Below are 27,395 nucleotides of genomic sequence, written 5' to 3'. Positions count from 1 at the left end.
TCCATTAGTGACGTTTTGTCAATCAATTATAGCAACCCAGAGGTTTGGGTTCGGCCGTAGTGCAACAACCTGTGCCACGATCTCTCTCTCTCTCTCTCAAGCATCTCCGGATAATTGCTTTGTTTGCAGCAATGGTTCGCATCAACACTCCCGGCCGATTATCGACCAAAATCTGATTGACTGAATAGCTGAGATCTACCTTTAAATTGGTTTGGTGCGCTTTAAGACCCCCGCACTCTCGCTTTACGATCATTGAAGCCAGCTTCTGCCGATGGATGTGGCACGTCGTCTTAAAATGGCCGCCATAAAGCGGGTCCGAACAACGGTCGGTGATCTGTATTTGATTTGGAAATCGAAGACGCGCGGCGTAAGACTTCCATATCACAGCGTGTGCAAGCCACCCGAGAGTAGCTCAAAACCCCTGGCAGCTTATCTTTGACGCTATGGGAGCCATAAAAGTGATGAATGTCTTCGTTGCCACATCTTCCCCGGTGGGTTTTCGGACCCGCGTTCCTTCCTCGCTAGCCAGCCGCCTCGAGGCGCTCGTGGTGTATTCGTGTTGTCGTCGCAAAAGAAAACTCGTGCATCGAATGTATCGACCGGTTTTACAATCGCTCAACGGATTCTTCACTTTCAGCTTGTTCTTCCGCTTCATTTTGTAGCGCCATCCATTTAATATCGAAACGCCTCGCATTACGGTGTCGCCCCGTCTCCCACACGCACCAGCTTGGTATCTGGTTGGCGCATCTTCTCCATCGTGACCTCCGCTAACCTCCAGGCAACTCACGCAACGGTGGCCATTATCGTCGGGGTTTTGCGTCCCTCGCTTCTGCCCCCTTTTCACCGCCGAGCGTCCATCTTTTAACGCGTGCCCTCACGGGCATGCCTACGGATTATGGCACGATTTCGCTGATGCGATCGCTGATTTGTTACCATTTGTGTAGCTCACGCTCCCGTCCCATCTAGCCGCTGTTTGGAAGCGGTGGCCCACCAACATCCGAGGTCCAGTTTTATGAGTTGCCTCCAAAAAAGATTATTTATCCTATATCCCGACAGTAGATATCTGGCCCTTTCACATCCGAGACTCGGGAAGGTCATAAAAGGAACGCTTGCTATGGCGCAAAGCAGAGGCAGGAATATCCCGAGAAAAGTCCCCAGGTTTCTCCCCACACCATCTCGGTGAGGCTTTATCGGCGTATCGAAAGTGTGAAATGGTCGCCCGAAACATACGCCACACAGTCATCGTCCGCAATCACGGTGCCACGGATATCGATGGGGTTGTTGTTTTTTTTTTTGTCCCGTGTTGGATAATCGATATGCCGAGAGTCTGTGCGCCAAAAACGGACTCCGCAATAAATGAGTGAAGTAGGGGGGGAGGAAAAAATGGATGATGCTTCATTACGCCCTCCATTACTCGTAGCTTCCCGATCAATGATGCCACCCAACACCGGGGGCTTACACAATTCTTCTAGATTCAACGATGAAGCCACCCCCGAACAGAGGCTTAGAGCCCCTTGATTCAGCTTTCGCTTCGCAACGCGCTTTCGCGGCCAATCGTTACTGCGATCCGCCACTTTATAATATAATACTCATTATTCTCAATTAGCGGCAGCAAAAGCCGTGCGCCTCGGGACGATTGGCTGAAGGTGCAGAAAGATTTAGCACCATCTTCATCTCTCATCGATTCATCGGGTCTTCCCCCGCCGTACGCGGAGAATATTGATTGCAACGAGTGAAAAAAAAAATGGGAGATAATACTCCGAAACTTTTGCTCTCCACAAGGGGGATGCTAGAGTTCGGGGTGTGTTGGTGTGATGGGTCGTTATTAATCGCTTGACGTGCTCTTGAAGGATCGACGAATAACGCTATTCTTATACACATTTATTATCCTTGGATTTCGATCTTTCTCTAGGACTCCTCTCGAGGCACTTCACTGTCGGCAGTCGGCAGTAATTAGTTTCAATTCACTGCTGGGACCGGCTGTGCGTGTGTCTGGAAGGTTCTTGGCTGCTTGATACTTTACAGCGAGTGTTTGGAAGTAGCTTGTTAAATCTCGTTGCAATTTAATGAGTCTACACTATCTCAAGAAATCCTCACAATTTTTCCACTCTGTCTACAGAATTACTTACATTTAAGGGACAGCTCTGTTACGACCCTTTAAGGTCCTCTTTCTGAAAACTAACCTCTAGACCTCACATTCTAGAACACCAATTTCTTACAACTGATTCTAGACTTCGAAAATCTACTTGTATCCTTGAACGCTCTCTGAAGATTACGAGGACCCAGATTCCAGAACGCTGCAGCCGCCAGCCGAACTTTATCTGGATTTCGAAGACCAACTTGTATTCTTAAATGCCCTCTGAAGACTAAGAAATAGACTCTGGGTCCGCTGAGAACACCTATAGTAGACGATTGTTTGAAGTTTTGTCTAGAATCAACTTGTACCCTTTAATGCTCTCCGAAGCCTACAAGGACCCAGAGTCTAAAAGACTGCAGTTGACGATTTCTTGAAACTATTGCTAGACTTTGAATCTCGACTTGTAGTCGAGAATGCTCTCTGAAGACTACGTGAACGCAGAGTCTAGAATACCGCAGTCGATGATTGTCTAGGCTTTGTATTCAAGAATGCTCTTTGAAGATTACGCGAACCTGGAGGCTAGAACACAGTAGTCGCCTATTTCTTCAAACTTTTTTAAACTGAGACAATCAACTTGTATTCTTGAATGCTCTCTGAACACTAAAACTAGACTCTAGGTCCTCTGTGAACACCTGTATTCGACGATTTCTTGAACCTTTGTCTAGACTTTGAAAATCTACTTGTACCCTTTAATACTCTACAAAGACTAGCAGGACTCAGAGTATAGAACGCTGAAGTCACCAAATTTAAGGAACTTTGTCTAGACTTTGAAAATCATCTTGAATACTCTTGAATGTTCTCCGACGACTTGCTAGACCCGGAGGCTAGAATACTGATGTCGCCGATTTCTTAAAACTATTTGTAGACTTTGAAGACCTACTTGTACCCTTGAATGTTCTGCGAAGATTACTAGAAGCCGGAGTTGTCAATTTCTTGAAACTTTGTCTATTCTTGAATGCTCTCTGAAGACTGAGAGCTAGACTCTGGATCCTCTGGGGACACTGCAGTTGACCGTTTCCCAAAACTGTCTCTAGTCTTTGCAGACCATCTTAGATTGTTGAATTTCTCCCACACCCAGACCGGAGCAGTTGTTCTTGCAACTTGAAGTTTGTCCCACTTCATTTTTCCAATCACAGCAATTACGGGGCGCATTATGGCGTGCTTGTATTACATTGACACGAATTTAAAGCGAAACCATTTTCCCTAGCATCCCGGTAAATATATCGCTCCCCCCCCTCCCCTCTCCCATTAAAAGTTATCATCAGCTTTTTTTTACACATTACATCGAACATGTAACGATCCATCCAGGAACGCCAGTGAGCTTCGAACAAAACCGTCCCACACCCGAGCACCGCACCAGAGCGTCACTCGATGTCTTCTGTCTAGCGGGAAGATGTAATTTCCTCCAACAATGGCATATTGAAGAAAAAAAACGGAAGCACACAGAAGAAGTAAAATGTTGGGTTGACACGTGAATCGGTTTCGAAAACCCCCCCCCCCCCCCGCGGGGTGGAATGTTCCGAAAACAAAAAAAATCCCCGGGCGATGGCGAAATATTCTGCGTCGCGCTGTTGGACGTGTAAAGCATAATACCCGTTGTCAAGTGCGGTTTACCATTTTAAGGTTAAGGCGGGAACGCATCCCGGCGAATCGACGACGGGGAACCTGGAACGCGATGGCTCGCGGCGAACGCTGATGCAAACGGGGCCAACGGAAGAAGGTAGCCGTCGGATTGCACCATGAATAATACATTACCTCGCATCGCCCTAAACTTGCACGGCACTCTTCCCTCCCCCCCCCCCCCCCCCTCTCCCCTTGTGTGGAATGTGCCCGGCAAACCAGCTATCCAGGATTTGAAGGTGGAGCTTCAAATCGTGTACCGATCAGCGCAGCAGAGCAGTTGTAGGGTAGTTGGTGGGAAGTTTCGGCCGATGCCGTCCATTTCAAACTGTGGACATAGCAGGTCCATCCGCAACACGCACGACTTGGACCTGATGCACACAGCCAGAAATTGACTACAGTATAATGCGTGCTAGTGTGCGTCAATCTTTGCCCCAAAAGCGATTACACACTTTGCCATCGATTTGCATTTCAATTGCATTTTACTACCGGCCACGTACTTTGATTTCTCTCGATGCCGGCGATGACACACAATTCAATCAAACCTCTGCCTTCCATTAAACAACAATGACACCCGCTCTCTCTCTCTCTCTCGCTCTCTCCACAGATGAGTCGTTGACCTGCAATGTGTGCGATCGGGCATTCCGCTGCCGCCGTCAGCTGGCGTCCCACCAGCAGAAGAAGCGTCACTTTGGGTAAGTTCTATCCCGCCCGGGAGGTGTGCAAATTCCTAGCTTGCTGGATGAATTGTGTTCCAGAAATGCCGAAACGCCGTCGCCCGCCCGCCGTATGAGTCTGTCACCGTTTCTGTCCACAAATGCTAAACCCAGCTGATATTGAGCTTCGGACGTTTATTATCGCCCCGGACAGCTTTATCTTCGCTGGACGGGATCATAGGTTAACTCGATTAGTGTCGGCGAACGTGTGCAACATCGGACGATACGTACAGACTGGACGCGGTAATGTAGCTTCCGAGAAGACGAAGTTGCATTACACTGGACAGCCATCAAGACACTTTCATAAAGCAGCAATTCATAAATTCACCGTACCTTGCACAAGTGGTGATGGTTCCAGAATCCAGCATCCAGAGATTCACCGGTCACTTTAACTTCAAAAGTCGCTGGATGCTCCATTTTTGGGGATGCCACGACGGACCGGAGCTCTTCCCAACCGGCACCAGCGAACGGCGAATGATTAAATTCAACTTCAAACGACCGGTGGTCCGGTTGGGATGGTGCATCCACAGTAATTGTACCGGCCCGGCTACTACTACCTGGTGCACGCAGCTGTGGCGTGCATCAAAGACTCCAGCCGGCGCCATCGGAATACATAATTTTCCTTCTTAAGCTACTCTGGTTTACTTTCCCCATCAAAAACTAAAAAAAAACCCCGGAAGGAGAACGTTCCGGACTTTAATTTCTCGAAACGTTGATGAAGATGATAATGATGATGGTGGAGATGATGAAGATGAAAGTCTTTCAATAAGGAGTTTTTCCTTCTTTTTTTTTGGATGGAGTGTTCCATCCAGTGGTTTTTATTTCCATTCATTATGCAAATGTAAACACCTGTTAGGAAGCGGGTACGAAGGCTTTGCGCCGGCTGCTTCTATTAGATCACGGTGGATGGCTCTGCGCTGCTTGGTATCGTTTGAGGTTCAAAGGAACCTCTTCGTTCCTTGTTCCACCAACCTGGCTAATGCTTTTTGCTCCTCAGCTATTTACGTACACACGTCTCGTATTTTGGGTGAGTGTTGTGCGATTGAATTGCGACCGATTTATTAAGAGGGTTAAATAGCGTGCGGGGGTGGAGGTTCGACTGAGTCCTCCGAGCACTCACACAGCCGAGGACATTCTATTACTAGCCTAGCGTCTTTCTCACTCTCTCTCTCTCTCTCTAGATAATTGCCTTTTAGGCACGTTGGCTCGGTGGATGAAACTATTTCTGGGCCTGTCTCCCGAGGCAGGATCATTCGATTACCACAGACTAGCGGGTTGCGATGGACCGTGGTTTACTGATGCAGGATAAACAGCTATTGTGGTTGGCGTGCGGGATTCTTCTAGCGTCCGATTTGACGGTTCCCGGGAAGAAATTACCGCCCTAGAATCGTCCCCCTATCGTGTACTTCGCCAGTGTACAAACAGAAAAAGGCTCCACCGTGAGTAAGGACCGTGTCAAGTGATTAGAGTTGGCGCCGGTCGGGCGTGTCGCACCGGGCCAGGAACGTCTCCATGGACGTTCGCCACATTACGACCCAATCTCCGGGGACCGGTTACCGAAACGTCAGTACCAGACGACCGTTATGACGGGTTTTCGGCGCAACGGTAGTGCCGGTGGACATTGAAGTCCAGGGGGTGGCTCGAGCTCAGGATGCAGTTTCCCCACACATACTGTATCGAACCCAACGAGATGATGGACCTGAAGCAAATCGAGCATTATTTACAACGGACAGACACATAGACGAGTTGCGCTTCAACAGACCAGAGCATCACCCCATCACACGAGCCCTTTTTATGAGCTGGTTGACGTAAACTGTAACGCACGCATGTGGCATTTGTGGGTGCGATGGTGCGTTACCTCACCGACCCGTCAACCCCCTCCCTAACCGTCCTCTCTGCTCTGGATGCCTGCCAACACTGTTGGGAAGGTGCTTTCATTTGATGGCCGTTCGGTGGTCCAGCGGGTCCGTGTTTGCTGGAGGAGGTGATGGGTGTGTGGGAACAATAACAACAGCACACGGCACCGTACAGAATAATGAGTGTAACGCCGCTTACCATGGAAACCCTTGCATGCATCCAGCACTCGTCAGCGTTTCCAATCGATCGGCGACGATGGCGAAACTGGAGCCTTACTGTGACTTTCGCGTGTGTGTGTGTGTGTCTCATGTTTAGAATGGGACAATATTTAGACGAACTCCCAAACTGGGAAGTCAATCGTTTGAGGCCAATGCTGCTTCAATGCCGACTATTGAACGAGTAAGGTCCCAAGTCTCAGGAAAAACCTGACATTGGAATTGATTCAATTTCGCCTATCAAACTTTACCGCGAGTTTTGCCCAGGCAGCCAGAAAAATTGAGGAACAGGAAAATTCTACACGACATCAGCTCTTAAGATGCCTAAGAAATCAAGGAAACGGTAACGTGGACTGGGCCGCCATTGGATGGAAATTTATCAGCTGGCGAACCGGCTGTAAACTGAAGCCTAAACAAAACAAAAAAAAAGCAAGGAACCGAGCAGAAAATGGTGAAATCAATACTTTCAATGGTTCCCTGACCTGGGAGCAGCGGACGGCTCGACGAGGGCGCCAGCGGCACGCGAAATCTCGGATATAGAACAAACTGGATCGAAGTATCATTTAACGCTTCGCTGACTTCGGTAGAAGATCCTGGGGCGGGTTGGCCACCGCTAACCCACCCCGCTCAATATCCCTTCTTCCCTCAGCAAAAAGCCAGAAGCCCTGCTTGTTTTGCAATATCCTGCCATACACACACACACACACACACACCGAACCAAACTTCCGTCGGTTGACTGGATTTTGAAGTTTCCAGCGGTTGGCTGGAATTCCGGTATGGGTCGCTGCTGCTGGAGCGTGTACAATTTTTCCTCCACTGCCACGATCAAACAGGCGGAACGGAGAGCGGCCGCACCCGGTTCGGTTGAGCCAGCACGCAGACACGAGGATAAGAATTGGTCCGGAAAATTCTCTGGAAGAAGGTTGCGCCCGGTTACGCGGGATACACAAACAAAGTGCGGCACGCGTCTTCGGCCACTGTTGGAGCTCGGTTGTAGTTCGGGCGGCGTAGTTTTCCTGACATTTTACAACGGGTTAAAGTTAATGTCTGTCCAACGGAGGCCCCGCAGAAGCGGAGTTGGAGAAGCAGAGAAGCGGATGATAAAAATAGCTAGTTTCCGGAGGGACGTCGTACAAACTTCAATCCAGTAGTTGCCTGGTTTAACACGCTGTCCCAGAGACAACGAGCCCCTTAACGGGGGGGGGCATGCGACGAATATCTCAACGCCGGTAAGCGCGTCGTCGATCGGAAAGAGACTCACAACTGACGCAAGTACCGACCAATGGATTGTTTTAAGCAACCGAGGAGGCGTGGTAGCCCTGCAAGTTGCGTTGGCGTCCACTGGATTGGTTGGCCGTCGGCGCTAGACCGGAACTGTGGTTTTCGAGAGCTTCTGGCGCAGGCGAAGATCGTGACGCGTCTGTCAAGTAATCTATCAGAGTGTCTTGTCCAATTGTTCTGTAGCTAAGACAGACCTGCTAGTAATTACTGCTTAGAGCCGCCCTGAAAGGTGTGGCTATATGTTTGTAGAATGCGGCTTGGATCTAGTATTGGAGAGTTGTTTTTTTTGCCTTATGTGAAGTCTGGGTTCCCTCTGGATGCCTATCTGCAATAGCGATTCTAATTATCTGCGCTAGATAGTCTCTCAAGTCTCAGTCAGTCCTATGTACGAGGATCCGCGAAATGTGAGCTAATGTTGGGAAGATACTCTAGGTCCTGGATAAGATAGTCTAGCCATTAAAGTAGTTCTGATTTCTGTGGTCTGATGTACATGACACCGTTGTCAGCATTATCCGCTCAAAACCGGGACACTATGCTCTGGAGATATGACTCACTTCGTTAGAGTGGACTGACGTATTAAACTCATAATATCCCCGGCAATCTGCTTCTCCGTACCTAAGTACGAGCCGTCACGGAGTCTACTTCATCGCCATAGCTACAGTAGCTCAAAATCTGGGTGATAGAATTCCAATCCATCACATTGTCATCCTCATGGGAATAGTTCGGGCATACTGTCATCGCCTAAAGTATCTTTCTGAAGGACGCTAGCCTAATCTTCAGAAAGCATTAAATCCACGTCGCAGGGACGACCGAGGACTGGTCTCGCTTGGACAGTAGTGGGAAGTCATCCTTTATACTTGCTTAAGGCTGACTGATGAAGCTCGTCAGACTTGCGAGACATCAATCAAGCACAAGACCTCAGACAATGGTGCGCCATTATATGCCGGCCATGTCGAGACATGCATAGAGTCTAAGAGTTGACAAGGCCTCATGTCCATGTATCTAGTCATTTGTACATGGACAGCACAGAGATAAGCAAAGCTCAAGAAGCGGCAGTCTCTCTTTTCTAAGTCAGTGTTGTCGTAGTAGACCTCGAATACTTCCTGGAGGGAAAATGGAGATGTAGAGTCGTTGTTTCTTGGTAGATGAGTCTCATGTAGGTGAGGTCTCTGGTTGCCACTAATTCCCCAATTTCGGTCCCTCGGAGCTCACCAAAGTAGATCTGGTTTGGAGCATCTGATAAGAAGACTCGAATTCCGTCAAAGCGAAGGATCCTGAACGCCTTGGCCTAGCAAGTTGGAAGCAGCTGTGATGGATCATCTTCAGTATAGCACTTGGAATATAGCCACCGATCTACCTCTACTAACCCCGATCTTCTCGTGTGTCTCGTTACAGCTGTAGCGGTTGCGATAGTCTGTTCTCCTCGCTGATGCTGCTGGAGCATCACAAGGAAGAGTTCGAGCACTGGAGCGATTACGAGGACGATAGGCGGCTGCCGTGCTGCAGGCGCAACCGGCGCGACGAGGACGACTACACCGACACCGAATCCGGCACGAGCGATGCCGAGAGCGAAGATCTGGAACGGTTGCTTTAAGCAACTGCAGCAACTAGGCGCTTCGTGTTTTTTCGGTTTAGCATTAGTGTTTTGTTGAGGCGGACCTGCAGCAGTCTAACGTCTAGTTTGAGCAATGGCGGCTAGTGTATGCGCGAAAACACTTTTGGGTGATGGTTTCACTGGTTGTTACCTTTTAATGTGTTACCAAATGCTTGCTCATAGAGAGAGGGAGAGGGAAACCCCCCCCCCTATTCGGTGTGTATGTATGTATGGATGTATGTATGTGTATGTATTGGTGGTCCCTAAGACGAGCCCCGTTGTTCCAATTGGCCGAAAGCATAGCTTCCAAATCCAAAACCAAGGCTCACGTCCATTCTCGCGCGTCCAACGTCCAAGAGCTGATAGCGGATTAATATATTATTACTAAAACAGCTAAACCTGTACAACCACGTGCAATTGGCAATGGCGCCCAGGAAGGGGTCCAGAAGTTCCTGACGAGATCCTTACTCTCCCGGAAGAGATTTATAGCCAAATGTTGGTTGGCTGAAACAGTTGAAGAAGCCTCGGTGAGGTGTTTTGCATATCCTCGAACAGAACCAATCATCTCCACTACCACTTCCCGTTTGTTACGGACAGGCAAGAACTACCCAGAGATTCTTGCTAACCGAGCAAACCCCGATCGTGTTTTTCTGTTTGCGCAAAAACAATCCTGAACGCTGTTGTCCACGGTTTAGCAAGTAATCAAGCGATACCTTCTGTGTGTCCTCTTCCCCAAAGACAATGTTAATAGCCCCGGAAGGTAAAACCCCGAACATATTTACTAGCAAAACTAGGCGGGAACAGACACAGAACACACATCTCCATTTGTATGAGCACGTATAGATATACATATATATATATAGTATATATAGAAGGGCGTCACATTTTGCAAGCCCTCATCCACAAAGTAGAGAAAAGAAAATCCCTCCTAACAACCCGGAAAACTAAATGGAACCAAATTCTATTAAACATATTCATATCAGCGTCACACACACACAGCGCCTGCAATGACGGCTGCATGGAGTTTTGAAGCAAACGAACAACAAACATGCGATTAGAAACGTAGCGTTGACCCAAACATTTCCCCCGTCGAGTACGCGTACTATATCATGGACTTGCTGAAGAAGCGGTAACCGAAAAACAGGCAACAATTGGAATTTAAAGCATTCCCCCCCCCCCCCCCCCCAAAAATCCCTCCTGGAAAAGAATCTGTACGCGCGGACAAGCGCGGTGCTGTGTTTCTATGGCTAATAATCAAGTAGTAGTGAATAAATTTACTGGGAAAAAAAATAAAATGATAATAAACATCACATATATTGAAACCTCCTTCCCCCTGTTTAATGTTGTGTAATGGCCGAGTGTACCGAGAGCAGCGAACGAGCGCACGGAATAAAGAATTGCAATATATGGTGGAGATATGGAGGTGGAGGAGTTTGATTTGCTTGCCGAAAACAAAAGAGAGTAAAGGAGGCCTCTTACACATCAAATCTGCTGGCTAGAGTCCAGAAGGCATGTGGAGATATTAGACGAGGCCTCTAATAGTGTTCGAATTGGGTACGAATCTCATCGGGGACTCTCCTGTTTACCCGGGATCTTCAATTCCTTGGATTCGCGGATGACATCGAAATCATGGGACCGGACATCTGTTACCTCTTGGACCAAGCGCTAGCGGAAGACACCAATACACTCGCCATCAACCACGAGCTAGCTGAGCTGTTACGCGATGCAGAGACATCCTGACGGTTGTACGTGATGAGGATGCTTCTGCCCTACCAGAAGTCTCGACACGATGCGTAGAGGAGCATAGTGAGCTCGTTGGCTGGATCAAGTGAAGTCAGACCTGAGAGTGATAGGATGCAGCCGGAACGTGTTCATACCACCAAGCCATATCGTTTAGACGTGCTCCATAGGTGGATGATTCGCCTCTCCCTGACGCAGATTACCTTAAACCCTTCACTCGATATGTATCAGTTAATCAGGGTGATTTATTTTAGCTTACATATATACGGTATGGTATGTCTAGTATCCAGCTTCTGTGTGTCCCGATCCGCGGCCAGTTCCAGACCCTGCTCTAAACCCCCATTTCTGGCGCGTGTGTCTGGCCCTTTGCCATATTTTCTTTTGCCTCGTTTTTCGTTGAATGTATGCGTGTGTGTGTGTCTTTGTGGTCCGCTTTAAAAATGAAAATCAAAACCTCTAACTCAAATCATCCCTGCCATACTACATCACCGGTTGTCCAGTGGGAAGGACACAAAGCGCGATCACAGCGAGCCGAGCGGATTTTCAACCCCGTACCGACCACCCCCTCATTTCAACCCCCCACGGCTCAACGTTTCGTTCCCACCGGCCATTCGTTGAACGTGCTCGTTAAATGTTTGCGTAATAATCTATCTTTAGTTTCAAAATAGCCCGGAAAGAGGCTTTTGGAGGGGGGGGTAAATTGTAATCGCGCTTCCAAAAACTACCCTCAATTCTTAGTGTGTGTGTGTGTGTGTGTGTGTGTGTGTGTGTAGTTATATTAATTTTTGTTTGTTTGAAAAAAAAACTGTGGCCTACTCCTTCTTCTTCTTGCTATCCCCCGTTGCGTAGTAGTATTAGTAGTAGTAGTGTCGAGCTGCATCTGACTTTTGATCCGGTCAGCCAAGAGGTTTAAAGCCATCGCGTGTGTATTTGTGTCTCTCTCTGTGTGTGTATATAATAGAACTAATCAAGTCTAAATCAGCCCTAAATTATCCTACAACCCTTTCGGTTCGTGTGTGTGTGTGTGTGAGGATTTGCGAATGCCGAAGTAAAGTGCTAGTACAAGTACGGTTCCTGACCCCTTTCTTCTCTCTCTCTCTCTCCTCTCCCTCTCTCCCTCTCTTTTCTCTCGAGTTCCGTTAGGGAAACTTAATCATACTCGTGTGACGATTCTCGCTTGCTAATTAAATTTTCGCGCTCCTCTTCGTGCGATTCAACCAACGTTGCGCCGGACGCCGCGCCGGACGATGGTTGGGATCGGTTGGTGATCTTGCTGATGCCGTCACTCAACCCGGACTGGGTAAGACTGGAAATGGAAACGAAATGCGGTGTTAGACTATCGGTTCTTAGTTCGTAGTAGGGCGTATTGAAGGGCGCTACTTACATTTCCACCTCCCCATCATCGTCATCGTCGTCGAGATCGTCACCGTGCACGGAAAAGTACGGGTGCTGCGAAACGGGTCGGAACTTGTACCCGGTCAGCACGAAGAACACGTAGGTGGCCATCTCTTTGAACATTTCATCCAGCCAAGCGTACTGGAACGCGACCGTAATCTACAGCAGTAAATAAAAAAAGGTTTTTTGTTGTTTTTGAGAGATCCTACAGCCGAGTTTTCCTACAAAACGTTCCCGTACGCACCTTCAGCAGAATTACAATGATGCGCGTAAAGTAGATGTAGCACACGATCATGATGTAGAACTGGCGGAATAGTTTGAGCTTGCGCAGATTGATCGCTGCCTTACCGTCCGTACCGGCGGCTTCCTGCAGATGCCGGATCGACCACACGACCGGGAACAGTATCGCGCCGCAGCACAGCAAATCCACCAGCATGAAGATGTCCCGCCAGGTGCTGTACTCCTTATCGCCTTCGTCACTTTCCGCGATGATAATCTCCGCCACGTTCGCCAGCACCTGCAGCGGTATGACGATCATGAACAGCTTCTTGTCCTTGTCCGCCAGTATGTGCTTGATGAACGTCCACCCGGTACCGATGAGCACGATCGTGATGATCAACACCGCTCCTTTAAGGCTAGCGAGTGAGAAAGGGGATGGAGGAAGAAAAAAAACACATTCAGACAGAGTCCGGCCTGTACGGCACGCGCAAACACTTACAGATGCGTGATGTAGTATAGGATGGCCCATGCCTCGACATGCTCACCCTGCACCTCAATGAAATGGTAGTTGATCGCGTGAAACATCAGCGAGAGCGATTTCAGAAACACCAGCACACCCATCAGGTAGTGTATCTTGAACAGTGGGTGCTTGCTTTTCCGCAGTATAAACAACCAAAACAGTCCGGAAAGGAAAAACAGCACCGACATCATGAAGTAGAGTGCCGGCAGTGGCATCTCACCGGCCGACAGATAGTTGCCGCTGTTCTTCTCCTCAATGTCCACGTTAAAGTTAAGCTCGTACAGACTGTTCGGGGCGTAGTTTGGGCAGCTGTGGAAGTACAGGTTGTACAGTCCTTCCTCCTGCTTGGTTGCAACGTAGATGGCGAACTGGAATTTCGAAGAATGCAATCGTCAGTTCAATTTTCCAAAGGCACCCACTCGATCACTCACATTAAAGCTGTAGTACTTGAACATATCGTCCGCTTTCACCTCGAGCGGTAGTGTGAGCTTGCTGCAGACGGTTGCCGCATCGCTGCCAGCGTCCGCGACCGCACCGACTGCCGCTGCCTGGGCAAAATCATTCGACTCGGCCGGTACGTGATAGGCGGACCGACGGCGTCGCTGCATGTACACCAGCTTGGAATCGCTTGCCCGTGCGAACGACTGACGCTTGGAGCGTAGTGCCGGCACACCGCTCCGGTCCTTGTACAAGTGAATGTTCTGCCAGTCCTTCGAACAGCTTACGTGCACCCTGCATGAATCGGTGTGAACAGTCAAGCAAACAAATTGCACCCCAAGGCCGCACGCGCTACTCACACATTCTGCTTCAGATCCATCTTGAAGAACACGATCGGTCCGTTGCTTTGCACCGCCACCGGTTCGGTCAGGATGCACTTGTCCTGGTGCGAATCGAGGTACGGGTTCATCGAGTCGGACATTGTTTTGTCGAGCGAAAGACCAAACTGCGTGCGAAAGGGTGTTAGGTTGCGCTATTAGGGACCACAAGGGGCATTTGCGGATCGCTTACCATGTTATCCTCCGTGCCGGGATCTACCCGAAAGTGTGACACCCGTACATCCAGCACACCGCCAGCGTAAAACCCGAACGTGCTGAGCAAAATGTACCGTCGAAAATCATCCTGAAATAAAAAAAAAAAAAACAGATAGAGTTTTGTTGTGATTAGAAGACCTTCCGGTGGCTCTTGCGTCGGATTGACCTTCGCTCGTCCGATACTTACCCGCACTTCCAGGTGATGCCGCCGGGCGACTGTTACCGTCACGAACAGTGCAACGAGCAGTACTGCCACGGTCATCAGTAGGCCGGTCCATCTCCGGCTCATGCTTCCCGGTTGTCGACGCCCGCGGTGAACTGCGGGCCAAATGGTTGCTATCCTTCTGCTGCTGAAGTCAAAACTATCCGCTACGGCTCTTAGGTGGTGGTACTGTTTCCAACACGACGGATGTGTGGAAACATTACAGGTCGTGCAAGCTCTCGGTACGCTGGTGCTGGCAAGTGACCGAACGTCTCACCTTGCGAAATGACCGATTCGGGCCCCCCTTTTGTTTTTGCTTATCGACCCACCGTCCGGTTGGAAAACAAAGTTTTGTGTGGGATGAAAATGAAAATGGGGCTACCAGTGCAGCTTACCACAGCAAAACACAGCATAAACACAGGCCCCTAGCACAAACAGTGAAAATGTTGCCGTTTGACGTTTTGTTACATCGCGAACGATGTCGATGCGAGTGGTGAGCGATTGCCAGATAGGCACACACAAACACAAAAGCAGTGTAGTGTTGGCTCCCTTTTTTAAGCCCGTAATTTAGCACGTGCTAGGTAGATAGTAACTGAACATTACATTTACTAAGCAACACGCATCCTACATACGCATTTCCATTCGAATGATTAATATTTATTTGTTGTTTTTTTTTTTTTTCGCTCGCTTACTTCACTTGCTCACCCATCTCACCTGCTCACTATACACTCACGCTGCTCACTCGTGGCTCACTCGAGCTGTCACGGGGCCACTCACCTCACGGTTAGGTTCTGTTCGCATCGCCTTGCGTCAGTGGCTACTATTTGAATTTAAAATAACGGCTCTCTGTTTGGCAGTTGGGAACGTTTTTCTTTTCCTAAACCTCTGTTTAACTACCCAACATTGATTTGATTACGATCTTTATTATTATCTTTAATTTCCTTCCTTCTATCAGCTTATTGAACTCGCACACTCAAACACACACACACACACGCGGTTGCAGTTTGATTCACTCACAGCACATTTAAAAGCATGTTGGGGAAGGGCCTAATTACTAAAATACTTGCTTTCTTATACAATAATGTTTTTTTTTTCTTCCTTTGGTATAATTTTTTTTGTTCTTCTTATGATGCGTGTGAGTGTTGTCCGTTTCCTTCCTAAACGCTTGCCCGCACATTCTTGATCTGTTGTAACGTCCCTTCGTCCTACTTCGGAATCGCGAGACTAGAAAGAAAAACACACACACACACATTTCATCTGCCTGTTCCTGTTTTATAACCGCATTCATATCCTGGGAGGGGTGGGATAGAGAGTGGGAAATGCAGTCGCATACGGGAAAAAACGCACGTTTGCACTTTTACAAATGCTCACTGATTTCCTCTTATTCTGTAGAACGAGGAAAAAAGCCCCGTAACCTTTGGGGTTTTCTTTTGCTTTTCTCGTTAGCAAATATATTAAGCGGTGTAAGAATAGTTCATGTAAATAATACAGTACGGTAATAAACCGGAGGGGTGTGGGTGTGTTTCTACGGTGGAAAGAATTCCTTTCGTTTCAGCAATTACCGACACGAAAATGCTACGTTGGTATACACGTCTCGTTTGGAATGATAGTTAGTCTTCCATTTGTACTAAATTAAATTAAACGTCCTTAACTGAACGGTCCTTACAAGCTACCCTGAACCCCTTGCTAATGTAAGTTCATGTCTTTGCCGGGTGCACCATTACTGTTGTTAGCACTCCTCCACTCCGCGTGGGCTAGTGATGCTGAATGGTTAATAATTTGCTGCAATTTAACCAAATATCGATCGTACCCCAAACGCAACATATCTGTTTGTGCAACACAACCTAAGTAATACTAATTTTTTAAGTACCTATTCAATTTCATAGCCATACAGTTTTTTGTTTCAATCACAAATCATTTTTAAGTAAAATCTATAACACGTTTGAAAATGATGTAAATTTCAACTAAAGGAACAAATAAAAAATACCGGCTTGGCCGCAAAAAAAAAGAAACCATATTCACCCTTAGCCTGCTGGGGCGGGAAGGAAAAAGGGAAAGCAAGCGTGCAGCGTAAATGGTTCCAGCACTGGTTTAATGTCGCCGCCTATGATATGCTTCTAATAGGGGTACCTGAAGCGGAACCAGCCGTACCGATCGGCGTGGGCGATGCAGAGGTCGGTGAGGACACCGAAGCACCCGGCGATGGTTGATGGTAATACTCTCGCGGTTGTCCGCTGGTTGTGCTGGTGGCAGCGGTACTGCTAACCGTCGTATTGCTGTTACTCCCACCGGCAGCGGTCGGTTTCAGCTGCCGTATTTCGGGAAACAGTTCCAGCATAAGTGTTTCGAGCAGATCGTAAAACAGCTGCTTGTTGTAGAGCGGATTCTGCAACACTTCGAACAGCTTCAGGGCGCCCTGCCGTGCGTTTTGCGCACCGATTAAGCTACACAGCAGCTCCGGTATGTTGTCCTGCAGCAGTGAGCGGGCCGCGTTCATGATCATCTCCCGCTCGTCCTCGGTGCGCTCGCCGGCCGTCGGGAGCAGTCGCATCCCGCATCCCGCACCACCATTGGCTGGCTGGAGCGATGCACCGCCCGGCCACAGACTGCGCAGCACCGCACTGGCGTACGCATGCAGCATCGGCTCATCGAACAGGGCAGTGATCGATTCGCGCAGCTGGCGATTGATCGTCTGTCCGTACGTGATCTGCACGAACGATATCAGGCTCTTGCGCAGCCACCGGAACACGCCACCGAGATCGAATATTTCGCCCAGCAGCGCGTACAGCGGTTCGGCTATCGAATCGCGTGCCTCCACCACCGAGGAACCCGTGCCGTCCAGCGAGGGCGAGCCGAAGGACGCGGACGATACGCCGCCGGCCGGTGGTCCACCCTCCAGGTACAGTGACACCTGGTCCGCATCTTCCGGCGTAAACGCGTCGTGCTCACCGGCAAACGGTGACCGGTCCGTACCGCCCACGTGCCACAGCTGCTCGAGCTTGTCGCTGTTGGTGCGGAATATCGTCGCGAGCGAGAACTTTGACGACGGTTTCTTCGACGGTGACGGAGTGCTGTTCGCTACCACGCCCTGCTTCAGCCGATCCGAGCTGGGGCTCAAAAACTCGTACACCGCTTCACTCTGGTTGAGATGGTCGTCCTCGAGGATGAAGCTAAGGTACCGTTGGATCTGTGCCTTCGCCTTCTCGAGCAGCGCCCGATCGTTCTTGAGCAGGAACAGCTTGAACGCGTTGTTCGAGGGTAGATCGAGCTGGCGCAGTTCCGCACACATCGGGCGCAACTTACGGTGGAGCGTGTGAAACTGGGCCAGCGAGCGCACCACCACCCAGCCGGTCGAGATGGTGTCGGTGGCCTCGAGCGCCGTCATCACGACCGTATCGTCCCGCCCGCCGCTCCCGTAATCGTTCATCTCATCCACCTGTACCACGATCATAAACTGGGGCGGTTCCCGGTCGTCCGAGAAGTCCACACTTTCCACGATCGCACGCCAGCTGCCCAGATATTCGCCCCAAACGGCGGTACGCAGCAGGTGTGACTCGAGCTGGCGTCGCTCGCTGCGCAACCACTCGATCTCGCGCTCCAGCATCAGCAGCAGCTTCGAGTCCGGCTTGAGCGATTGCTTTAACGCTTCCAGTGCTTGCTGCTTGTTCGCCAGCTTCTCATCCAACCGGTCCAGCTTGTTCCGTGCGTACTGCGAATGGTTGCTAAGGTCGGCCAGCGCCGGGTCCGTGCTGCCGTCGCTACCGTTCACTGAGCTGCTACCCCCACTTTCCTGACTCTCCTGACTGTCATGGTTGCCGTGGTGCAGTGCCGAACCACTCCCGCCTGCCGGCTCACCTCCACCCAGCAGCTGCTCCGCCGCACTGCCCGATCCGTTCGCAACGCACGATGTAACGATCTCCTTAAACTCGTCCTGCGTCAGCGAACCTTTCAGCCGCACGTACTCATCGCTCAGCAGAAACGGCTGATAGTACTTCTGCTCCAGCAGTGCCAAACATTCGCGCTGCACCTCGTAGAAAACGTCCGGCCCACCGACATCGCCGACCAGAAACGCTTCCATGCGCTTGCGCGTTGCCTTGTCCAGCGGAATTTCCGAGCTCGGCGCACGGATGTAGGTGTAAAAAATCTCCGCCCCGAGCTGGTGCCACGCGGAACGAGCCGCACGGCGCAATTCCTCCACGGTCGTGTAGTAGCCGACGAGGCTGGCTGCGTTCATCGGCTCGAGATAGGCGGTCAGTGCCCGGCGCCCACCCACCGTCGACAGTATGTCGGCAAGGGCCAGATCCACGTCGTTACTAACGCTTCCCTCCCATCCGAGCCGGGTTAGACACTTTTCGCACTGGCTTTTCGCAAACGAAAGCTGCTGAATGTAGCGCTTGAGCCGAAGCGTGGCGGCTGGTTCCCCATCGCCGTGGCTTTCGCCCGGTCCGGGTCCACCGGCCGAACCGGATGTGTCGCCCGGCAGCGCGAAGCCACCGCGTGCCCGTTGCATCGTTTGCATCGTTGTCGCCTGCCGTATATCGCTCACAATGCTGGCCCGTATCGAGTGAAGCTCCTCGACCGTTTGCGTCATGTCGATGATGCGAAGAAAATCGTCAAAGTTGGCCGCATACTCGTGGCTACGCTTCTGTATTGCGACCGCTACCAGCCGCGTCTCGATACACTCCACTATCTGCTGGTTGATAAAGTCCGGTGCGGTCAGGTAGCGGATCGCCGGATGCAGCACACGGTAAGCAATCACTTCGCTGAGCAAATCTTTCACCGGTGACAGCGAGTAGCCACGCGGCAGCAGAAATATGATCAATATTTCGCTTATCTTCTTCAGGAAATCCAGCTCCTTCTCGGCCGTTGCCAGGTAGGACGCGGTCAGGATGGATTCGTGCGCTTCGCTAGCGAACGCGTCCTGCGACGACGGTTCGCGCTTGGCCGTGGTCCGGCGTATCTTCTGCAGGTGCAGCGTCACCTTCTGGACGAAGTCGCATGCTATCAGCTTCGGTGCGTCGATACGGGCGGCACGCTCGTGCAGCTTCTCGATGCCGAGCCAAACGTCCTCGCGCAGCAACTCGACGATGCGGCGCGGGTTCGCCACCACCGTTTCGAGCGCCGGTCCGACTAGATCGCGCATCGTATTGTCAATGATTTGCTGCAGCAGTCCGTCAACCGTGCGGCCGAAAATGATTGGCAGTTGACCGGAATTGGCAGGCACGCTACCGGAAGCGCTTCCACCGCCCGAACCGGGTGTACCCGTGCGAGCGCCAAACGCACGGGAAGTTGACGATGCGCAGGGCGAACCTTTCCCAAACAGTGGCGACCTACCGGAGCGGTAACAAGTAAGTGTGAGCAAGTGGCTACGATAAGCCTAAGCTGCAATACATACCGGGTGGCATTGTAAAGGACGTTTGTTTCATCGTCTTGACCTTGGTCGACATACGGCACGGATTCACGGTTCGTCAGCTTGTAGTGGACGTAAATGGTACCAAACACCGCTGCACAGAAAGGAAACCGAAATTAAAGCTGCAGGCTTCTATGCGCATAGAAGGGCGGCATCTTACCGATGGTAATCAGCACCAGCGAGTAACCGACGAACAGCAGAAAGTACAGGAAGACGGGCGAATAAACGCACACCGCGCATAAAATAGCCGCTATCGCACCGATCCAGTATTGCACCCTCATACCGGAGTTCACGTCTAGTTCCTTCGAAACCTGCTGTTGCTATCGTTTTCACCACAAAATATGGTACGCGTTTTTTTCGCCACCCACTGCGACACGGCGCTTCATCAGCTTCACCAACCCAGCTCAACAGATGTTCCTGTTGCGTTACTCCGAACCGAGTAACCACCAGCCAGAGGATGGATGCCTCATTCGGGCATTTCAGGCGGTGCCCTGCGCTTCATCATTCTCCAAACGATAAGCTTTTCCCTATACCGTATGCCAACCGAAACTCGTGCGCCCGAACTGCAACCACAAAAAAAATCCCTCCTTGTTTACCACCTGTTTACCGTGTGCTTGCTGCCGACGGGTTGTGCGTTGGTAGAACGATGCACTTACACGGTAACTGTTAGGGTTGGGAAATATACACTCGCACGGAAAGAAAGGAAAATTTGTGCTCGTGTCGAGTGGATAAGCAGTTTCCTGGATGTGATATAAATATAAATGGGACAAGGGCGTCGATTGTTATTGATGGCTAATCTGCCTGGAATGACAGCAAGACGGCAATACAAGCAAACACCGCAGCTGTCAAACCGTTGCACACTTTCTCACTCACTGTCTGTTGCCTTTCTCACGCCTACGCCGGCTAATTGACGATTTATGTGTGTGTGCGTGTGATTTTTTGCTGCTGTTGCTTCGGTTTATTTAGAACTTCACTGATGCGGCTTTGGACTTAATGGACTTAATATACTTAACAAGCTACAAACCCTACACTTGACTAACAGCGTTCATTTGTTGCATTTTGCAAATAACGAATTCAAGATTTTGTACATAACGAAAAGAAAGACAACAACAAAAAAACAAATCTGATCCCGCTGCTACCACACTGTCATGAGAAGTTTGGTTTTAACTGCTAACATCATCTTACACGAGCTACCTTCTATCCCTTACTGCAGCAGACTCTCATCGTCCGATGCATCCTTCTGAAGATTAAAGTTTTTTTTAAATGTGGCCCCGACAGCCGGCCCCGTCTCCAGTGGCGAGGCATTATCCTCCGCCTGAATGTCTATCAGATTGCCGTCCTTTACGTCGAGATTGTTCACCTCGGCCGTTACCTGCTTCGGAATGTTTTCTTCCTCGTCCAGCTCATCATCGGTCTCGGGCGTATCGTTTTCCTCACCGCTACAGTCCGCCTCCATGATGCGTTCCATGTCGGGGTGTCGCAACACTCCGTTGGTGGTACGCGAGCTGGACGGCCCGCCGGTTGACTCATCGTTCGCGCTCGACGCACTGAGCAAGCTGATACGACGCCTTTCCCGCCGTACCGTTATCACGTGCATTAGCGCGTAAAACACAAAGGGCAGCGCGCAGGCAACCGAGGCGACCGAGGCAAAGATCACCATCGAGCGCCGTTTATCGTTGCAGCAGTTGTACTGCCCGGACCAGGCCCGCCGCGTTTGGTTCATGCGATCCGCAATGTCGAAACACATCCGGTCCGGACCGTGCATCCGCTTGTCGATCTGTGCGTACAGCTGCTGCACGTTCTGATAGTCTGCGTCGCAGAGTTCGCACGGGTTGTGCGAACCTTTCAGACACGCGTCCAGCGTCGCCGAGAGGTTCATGAACTTTGCCGTTTCGTTTACCGCACCGGTGCAAGCATCACAGTTGGCAGAGTTCCACAGCCCGGTTAGCTGGGCGTAGATCGTTTCGTACACGTTCATGCGATTGTGTCCGAAATATTTCTGGCATTCCGGCGCACCTGTCATGTTTTGGTAAAACATGGTCGCGTTTCGATATTTCTTAATTGCGATATCCGAGGTGCACAGATTAAACACGGGATTAGTATGATCTGGCAGCGATACCATCAGCTCCTTTGTATACCTAAGAAAGCTGTGAACAGCACTACAATCCGGTTCCGCCAGCACTGTTGCCAAGGTGCTAAAATCGTACAACAACAAGTATTTCAGTATGGTAATAAGGAATCTAAAACAGATTTTCTTACCAGGCAATCACAAAACCAATCGCTGCTACGAACTGCGCCATCGTTGTGGGCAAATGGAGCTGACTCAGATGTTCAGCTGCATGAGGTGGTCTGAATGTGTTTGTTTACATGACAATTTTCCTCTCTGTCTCTCATTCTCGGTCTTCGGTCAGGTTTCGTTTAAGGTTTACACATAAGAGTTAGACGCATGGCAGTAAAACAAACCAAAATACATAATCTCAGAATCGAATTTACTAACTCAGCGTATTTATCACCAATGCGCAAATTAAAAATTTCACCATTCGGGTGTAAACATTGCCCAACGCTTTACCTTTCTTGTCACAGAAAATGATTTGTTCATTATTTTCCAAATGAGAGTACACCTCACCTATATGCACCTTTTGCGGGTGTACAATGTGTGAGCATAAGCGGTACTTGGTGAGAAGAATGTGAGCGATTCTCTCACTATCGCAATTCGATCGCTCGTTTATCGTTCTTTCACAGTACGAAAAACAAACTGGATTGTTTGCTTAATTGTCTTATTTATTGATAGGGTTTTTGCTAATGGCCTTACGAAAAAGACTGTACGCTGCCCTGCCTTGTAGTTTTAGATTCAATTTAATCCGCTCAACAACCTCTTAGCTTTTTGTTTTCTTCTTCTTCCGAATCAGTTCAAGCGTAGCTGCTGCTGCTGCGCGGTAGCAATAGGTTTGGGATGATTAATTTTTGATAAACGTTGGCAATAGTGGTTGAAAATATGTTTCATTCGGCAACGAAAAGTGCATCTAGTTTGGGCGATTCGGAGTAAAGCTCAATAATGCCATAGATGGTGTACGGTTGCGGCCTGTTTCGTTTTTGGAGCAGTCAACCATAAAAAAAACAAGGACTAAATAAAACACATTCAATTCAACTGTAAATTTTTCTACCTCGACTATAACGTACGGGACTTACTACGGTGTGAGAAGGAAAAACAAAACGGAAAAACGTGTAAACAAATTAAAATCATCAACTATTATTTTTGCGCTCTTTCTGTTTCGATTACGAGCGCGTTAGAATGCCTCCTCGCTAAAGCTGACAGGTTCATGCGCCAGCTGCACGTCTTGAGCATGTCTTTTGGGAATATGTATCGTCACGAGCGCACACTGTTAGCTTTGCTTTGTTTATTTCCTTCCTAACAGCACGTCGTCGGGCTCGGATGCAGAGGAAAACAACACAAAAACTAGCAGAAAATTTAACTTTTAGAAACATCTTACCACGCGGTACGCTATTGACTATTTTGGGTTAAGCATCGTGTGTTGCTGGTTACTGAACGACCCCAACGGTATTAGAGTGCAAATCATATACATATTTCAAAACATACCCTGCAACCGCACCGAGTAAAGTTGGTTGCTTTTGCTAACTAAACGCCTGCTAAATCTGCATTGACTTACGATTCTGCCGTACGTACCCAAGTATATGGGCGAATAAACAAACCAATGCATTTGTTTCGTTTTTTTCGCAAGCATCTCTTGAATAGCAAACATTTTGGAATTTGTTCTGGTTAATCTGTACCTTTAGAAAGGTGCGAGCCGCATCGTGCAAGCGTTCATAGATCAGCAGACACATCCTGTACACGTTATGGTCCATGGAAAACATACTGCCCTTCGCTCTCCACTGTCTGTCTACACTTTTTATCTACTCCTTACTCTTTGCTTTGCTAAAAATTCCTCCTGTGCCTCCAACAGCTTTATGTGTGTGGAAGCGCAGGAAACTGGAGCGATCGGAAACGCGCCCGTGAAACGAATGGTAATGTCCCGCCCACGGTTAAACCACACACTCACACACGTACAGACACCCACACACACACACACACGCACACACGCACACACATCGCCACACTTCGCTTAGTGGCGCGGTCTACTTTGTAGCATTGCAACAACCTTACAGCTCATCACGTAGCAAAGTGTACCGATTCTTCGACGGTCCTAGCTTTTTGAATGTGGATTCGGGTGGCGTCGTCGGCTTCTTGCCATCATCGATCGCGTTCGTATCAGCTGCAGTATCCTTTTCGGGGCCGTAGTGGAACTCACTGAAATGATACAATCGTGTGGCGGCTTAGTAATAAATAGGTACAACAACAACGAAAACAAAAACACAAAACAACAACAACTACTTACCGGTGCAGTTTACCACTGTAGAGATCGTTTAGGAATTGCTTTAATTTACCGGGTACATAGATATCCTTAAAGTTCGGGAATAAGTACATGTGGCGGAAGGAGTCGATCGCGATCAGTGGCAGGTCCGCCTGGGTTTTGCCGAGATGATGCAGCGGATGCGCAAACCGTTTGCCGTCAGCGGTAAGGAAATTCACATTTTCTGCAACCCGCAAAAAAAACCCCCCGTAAAATGATTAATGTTTCGATCGTCCGCCGGTATGGGACAACCGCAGCTTGCTTACGTTTCTCGGTGATGAGATCCAGCTGTACGATAGCTTTGTAGTCCTTGATCGATTCCAGATCGCCCGGCGCGTAAAACAGAATTAGGAACGGCAGCCCTTCCTCGGTCAACTCTTCCGCGTTTTCGAACGTGATTTCGCGCACCAACGGTACGCACTTTTCCTGCACCCAGATGTTGAGCTCGTCGAAGCTCTTCAAATCGCCCATGTACGTCTCATCGTTTTCGTTCGACATGGCCACATCCGGTCGGAACACAATGATCGGGTGACCTGACACAAAGATGAATAAAAAGAAGCAATCGGAATTTAAATATGACCAACTCGGACGGTTTGACTGGATAAGTACTTGCTGAGTATCCTTTACAACCGGATCAAAAATTGTAGGCAGAAAAGGGGTATGTAAGACAATACATTTATATATATCGTGTTTCTTAATTCTAGGCTGATTGTAAAACAACAACAAAAAATCACTTCTTTTACCTGGAGGATGCAATGCCTGCACTACGTCTCCGAAGCCAACGTGGAACTGACAGTCCTCCTTCAGATTGGTGGCGACCCGCCGGAACGTGTTGTACTCGGGCATGTCCCGGCGGTCGAAGTAACCCACCACGATGCGCTTCTTCGAGTCGAGCTGTTCCAGGTCCTTGATGTTCTGGAACTCCCGGATCGGGTCTTCCAGCTGCTTCCGTATGAACTCGGTAAACGCTTCTACCGTGCGCGCCCCACGATACTCCCGCTTGGTCGGCTGCCCATTGCGCAACACCTTCAGCGTGGGGTATTTGGTGATGTGGAAGCGTGACGAGACCGCTGATTCACGGTCACAATCCACCTTACCCATCACTACCTTTCCCGGCTCGGGGAATGCTGCTTGCACCTGTAAACAAACAAACCCCACCCCACCCGCATTTGGTGTGAGACCATTTTTTGTTCCATCGAGCACGCGGGCGCGTTTTTGTTTTGATTGGTGCAGTTTGGCATGGATTGTGGCTAGCGGTTGATCTGTGTTGATTATGCGATGGCTTTCGCACCACTGTTTCGGAGTGTGCTTTTGGACAAATGGTTCAAACTGTTTACATACCTTTTCCGCTGCCTCGTCGAAGATTGGCTGCAGTATATTACTAAATCTACACCAGTCGGCATAGAAATTGATCAAAACCAGTTCGTTAGACGCTAAAACGAAAGACAATAAAACATTCTCATAAAATGACGGTGGTACGATAATTGGATTTTTTTTTTGAAAAACACTTGTGTAAATATAGGACCCGTTAAGAAACGGCGATAGAAGACACGGGTTGACGAAACCATGAACCATGAAGATGATGACTGATAAGGCAATGTAACGATGGGCCATCATTCGGCATCGTCATCGCCAAATTGCAAACCAATGATAGTACAGATATACCATGCTTTTTTTTTTGTTTTGTTCTCTGATATATCAATTTTGGCCGGTAAAAAGAAATGATAATGGAACTTAATGTAATGGGAGCGACGTCGACGATTGACGATGTCTTACTGATATGGACGAGAAATTAACAGAAAGAAGAAAAAACGTACCGAGTGTCATATCGATATTCTCACTGTTTAGCTGAACGGCTCCACTGTTCGTTGGGTTGTAGAACATGCAGACGACCTAAAATAGATAATGCATATGATTAAAAATCCGGATCCGATAGTCGCAGGTAGCAGGCACGCGCTAGTTGACTGGGTACATTCAACCCTTGATGGGTAGCTTCGAAGCTACCTGTTAATAACGACGGAATGCCAACACTAATGCGTAATGGGTAGCGGGGACAAACATAAATGCACTCATCTTGCCTTATTCTACTTACCATTAGATACAGAAATAACACTAAATGTACACTGGTAGCCATGTTGCTTTTTTGTGTTGTTATTTTCGCTGCACCTAAAACTGTACAACGATAATGCGTGGTTGTATGTGTGTGTGTGTATGTGTGTATATAGTACAGGAATTTGTACGCTAAACACACCCGGTTAACTACTACGGGAGACTGGGAAATGAAGCAAAGGAACGAGGGCCGTGGGACCGAAGGAAGGCTGACCGAAAAGCTGGTGGACCCTCTGGAACAGCGCGCTCACACCGAGGTGCAAAAAAAAAAAAACGCCGGATCAAACGGGAACAAGTGTACCGGGTCCGATGTTAACGTTTTCTCTCCGGATCGGCGTTCACGATGCAGAACAGACAATTCACCCGGCGCAGCAAACTTGTCGTTTGAATTCACGCACGAACGACACTGGCCACTACGGCAAACGCGCACTAGCTCCAACGATAATGACCGTCGTTTCGGGCTTGCCAACTCCCTAGCTGGCTTCTGCGTATCACCCACTGAGGAAAGCGAAGCGTCCGGAAGCCAAGTGGTCCGACTGGTGTGGGGAAAAAAGGGGCAGCAAAAGTAGCAGGAAAACTGCTCCTGGATTGCCTGGATGGCGGTTCCGAATTAGGAAAATACGCACACACACACACGCACGCACTATTGTGATGCTGCATCAGAGACACGTACACCTTTCCCGGATCGAGTTGACAGATGTCACGAAAAGCTCTAGAACACAGTGGTTTCGACAGTGGTCAGATTGTATGAATAAAAAAAGGCCAACTTTTATTTTATTTAATTTTTTTATTTATTTCGTTGCTTCCTGCACGAAATTACGATTCGAAAAAACAGATTTTTATACCTTGTTTTAATGATACAATTTAATCGCTAGCTGAACTAGCTCGATCATACATTTTTACCATACGTAAACATACGTGGAACCCTTATGTCTCTTTT

General features: G+C 49.1%; 5 protein-coding genes across 8 annotated transcripts in view; 1 reads left to right on the top strand and 4 right to left on the bottom strand.

Annotated features, from left to right (window-relative positions):
- Positions 1–10,834, top strand: part of LOC118504351 — a 53,528-nt gene extending 42,694 nt beyond the window's left edge. The window contains exons 3-4 of the mRNA XM_036038724.1: positions 4,365–4,452; positions 9,222–10,834. Coding sequence (XP_035894617.1) covers positions 4,365–4,452; positions 9,222–9,420 — 287 coding nt within the window. The 3' untranslated portion in view covers positions 9,421–10,834. The remainder of the gene's footprint in view (positions 1–4,364; positions 4,453–9,221) is intronic.
- Positions 10,835–11,385: 551 nt separating this feature from the next.
- Positions 11,386–15,026, bottom strand: LOC118504324 (protein GPR107). Its single transcript, XM_036038656.1, has 8 exons — positions 14,513–15,026; positions 14,303–14,413; positions 14,092–14,237; positions 13,726–14,026; positions 13,274–13,662; positions 12,800–13,190; positions 12,545–12,714; positions 11,386–12,466 (listed from the first exon to the last, which is right to left on the bottom strand). Exons 1-8 carry the CDS (start codon positions 14,612–14,614, stop codon positions 12,310–12,312), a joined length of 1,767 nt encoding a protein of 588 aa, XP_035894549.1. The 5' UTR covers positions 14,615–15,026; the 3' UTR covers positions 11,386–12,309.
- A 404-nt stretch (positions 15,027–15,430) lies between these two features.
- On the bottom strand, positions 15,431–20,747 carry LOC118504318 (sorting nexin-25). Its single transcript, XM_036038648.1, has 4 exons — positions 20,594–20,747; positions 20,098–20,500; positions 19,923–20,031; positions 15,431–19,857 (listed from the first exon to the last, which is right to left on the bottom strand). Exons 2-4 carry the CDS (start codon positions 20,216–20,218, stop codon positions 16,632–16,634), a joined length of 3,456 nt encoding a protein of 1,151 aa, XP_035894541.1. The 5' UTR covers positions 20,219–20,500; positions 20,594–20,747; the 3' UTR covers positions 15,431–16,631.
- Positions 20,748–20,859: 112 nt separating this feature from the next.
- Positions 20,860–22,349, bottom strand: LOC118504345 (osteopetrosis-associated transmembrane protein 1). Its single transcript, XM_036038712.1, has 2 exons — positions 22,197–22,349; positions 20,860–22,132 (listed from the first exon to the last, which is right to left on the bottom strand). Exons 1-2 carry the CDS (start codon positions 22,235–22,237, stop codon positions 21,142–21,144), a joined length of 1,032 nt encoding a protein of 343 aa, XP_035894605.1. The 5' UTR covers positions 22,238–22,349; the 3' UTR covers positions 20,860–21,141.
- A 348-nt stretch (positions 22,350–22,697) lies between these two features.
- Positions 22,698–27,137, bottom strand: LOC118504331 (endoplasmic reticulum resident protein 44). Of its 4 annotated transcripts, XM_036038680.1 has the most exons (9): positions 26,598–27,093; positions 26,439–26,518; positions 26,164–26,239; positions 25,688–25,779; positions 25,090–25,483; positions 24,956–24,967; positions 24,613–24,879; positions 24,332–24,530; positions 22,698–24,243 (listed from the first exon to the last, which is right to left on the bottom strand). In XM_036038680.1, the coding sequence occupies exons 2-9, from the start codon at positions 26,478–26,480 to the stop codon at positions 24,096–24,098; spliced, it is 1,230 nt and encodes a 409-aa protein (XP_035894573.1). In that variant the 5' UTR covers positions 26,481–26,518; positions 26,598–27,093; the 3' UTR covers positions 22,698–24,095. The 4 variants fall into 4 exon arrangements, with proteins under 4 accessions (XP_035894573.1, XP_035894592.1, XP_035894563.1 ...); XM_036038699.1 differs by lacking the exon at positions 24,956–24,967 and having other exon boundaries at positions 26,598–27,126; XM_036038670.1 differs by having other exon boundaries at positions 26,439–27,093.
- Between the last annotated feature and the right edge of the window lie 258 nt (positions 27,138–27,395).

Source organism: Anopheles stephensi, chromosome X (assembly GCF_013141755.1).
Source record: "Anopheles stephensi strain Indian chromosome X, UCI_ANSTEP_V1.0, whole genome shotgun sequence".
In the NCBI taxonomy this organism is placed as follows: Eukaryota; Metazoa; Arthropoda; class Insecta; order Diptera; family Culicidae; genus Anopheles; species Anopheles stephensi.
Note: the sequence above shows the minus strand (reverse complement) of the source record. Positions and strands in the feature narration are given on the sequence as shown.

What these genes read in the sequence shown, in the direction of transcription:
- LOC118504345 (XM_036038712.1), bottom strand. Translation starts at nt 22,237, where the DNA reads ATGGCGCAGTTCGTAGCAGCGATTGGTTTTGTGATTGCCTG. An exon ending in ATTGGTTTTGTGATTGCCTG is followed by an intron (nt 22,133 to 22,196) that starts GTAAGAAAATCT and finishes GTACGATTTTAG; the next exon opens with CACCTTGGCAACAGTGCTGG.
- LOC118504324 (XM_036038656.1), bottom strand. Translation starts at nt 14,614, where the DNA reads ATGAGCCGGAGATGGACCGGCCTACTGATGACCGTGGCAGTACTGCTC. An exon ending in TCAAGTACTACAGCTTTAAT is followed by an intron (nt 13,663 to 13,725) that starts GTGAGTGATCGA and finishes TCGAAATTCCAG; the next exon opens with TTCGCCATCTACGTTGCAAC. An exon ending in CTATACTACATCACGCATCT is followed by an intron (nt 13,191 to 13,273) that starts GTAAGTGTTTGC and finishes CTCACTCGCTAG; the next exon opens with CCTTAAAGGAGCGGTGTTGA.
- LOC118504331 (XM_036038670.1), bottom strand. Translation starts at nt 26,480, where the DNA reads ATGGCTACCAGTGTACATTTAGTGTTATTTCTGTATCTAATG. An exon ending in TCGACGAGGCAGCGGAAAAG is followed by an intron (nt 25,484 to 25,687) that starts GTATGTAAACAG and finishes GTTTGTTTACAG; the next exon opens with GTGCAAGCAGCATTCCCCGA. An exon ending in GGATCTCATCACCGAGAAAC is followed by an intron (nt 24,531 to 24,612) that starts GTAAGCAAGCTG and finishes TGCGGGTTGCAG; the next exon opens with AAAATGTGAATTTCCTTACC.
- LOC118504318 (XM_036038648.1), bottom strand. Translation starts at nt 20,218, where the DNA reads ATGAGGGTGCAATACTGGATCGGTGCGATAGCGGCTATTTTATGCGCG. An exon ending in GCTGGTGCTGATTACCATCG is followed by an intron (nt 20,032 to 20,097) that starts GTAAGATGCCGC and finishes CTTTCTGTGCAG; the next exon opens with CGGTGTTTGGTACCATTTAC. An exon ending in GTCCTTTACAATGCCACCCG is followed by an intron (nt 19,858 to 19,922) that starts GTATGTATTGCA and finishes CCGCTCCGGTAG; the next exon opens with GTCGCCACTGTTTGGGAAAG.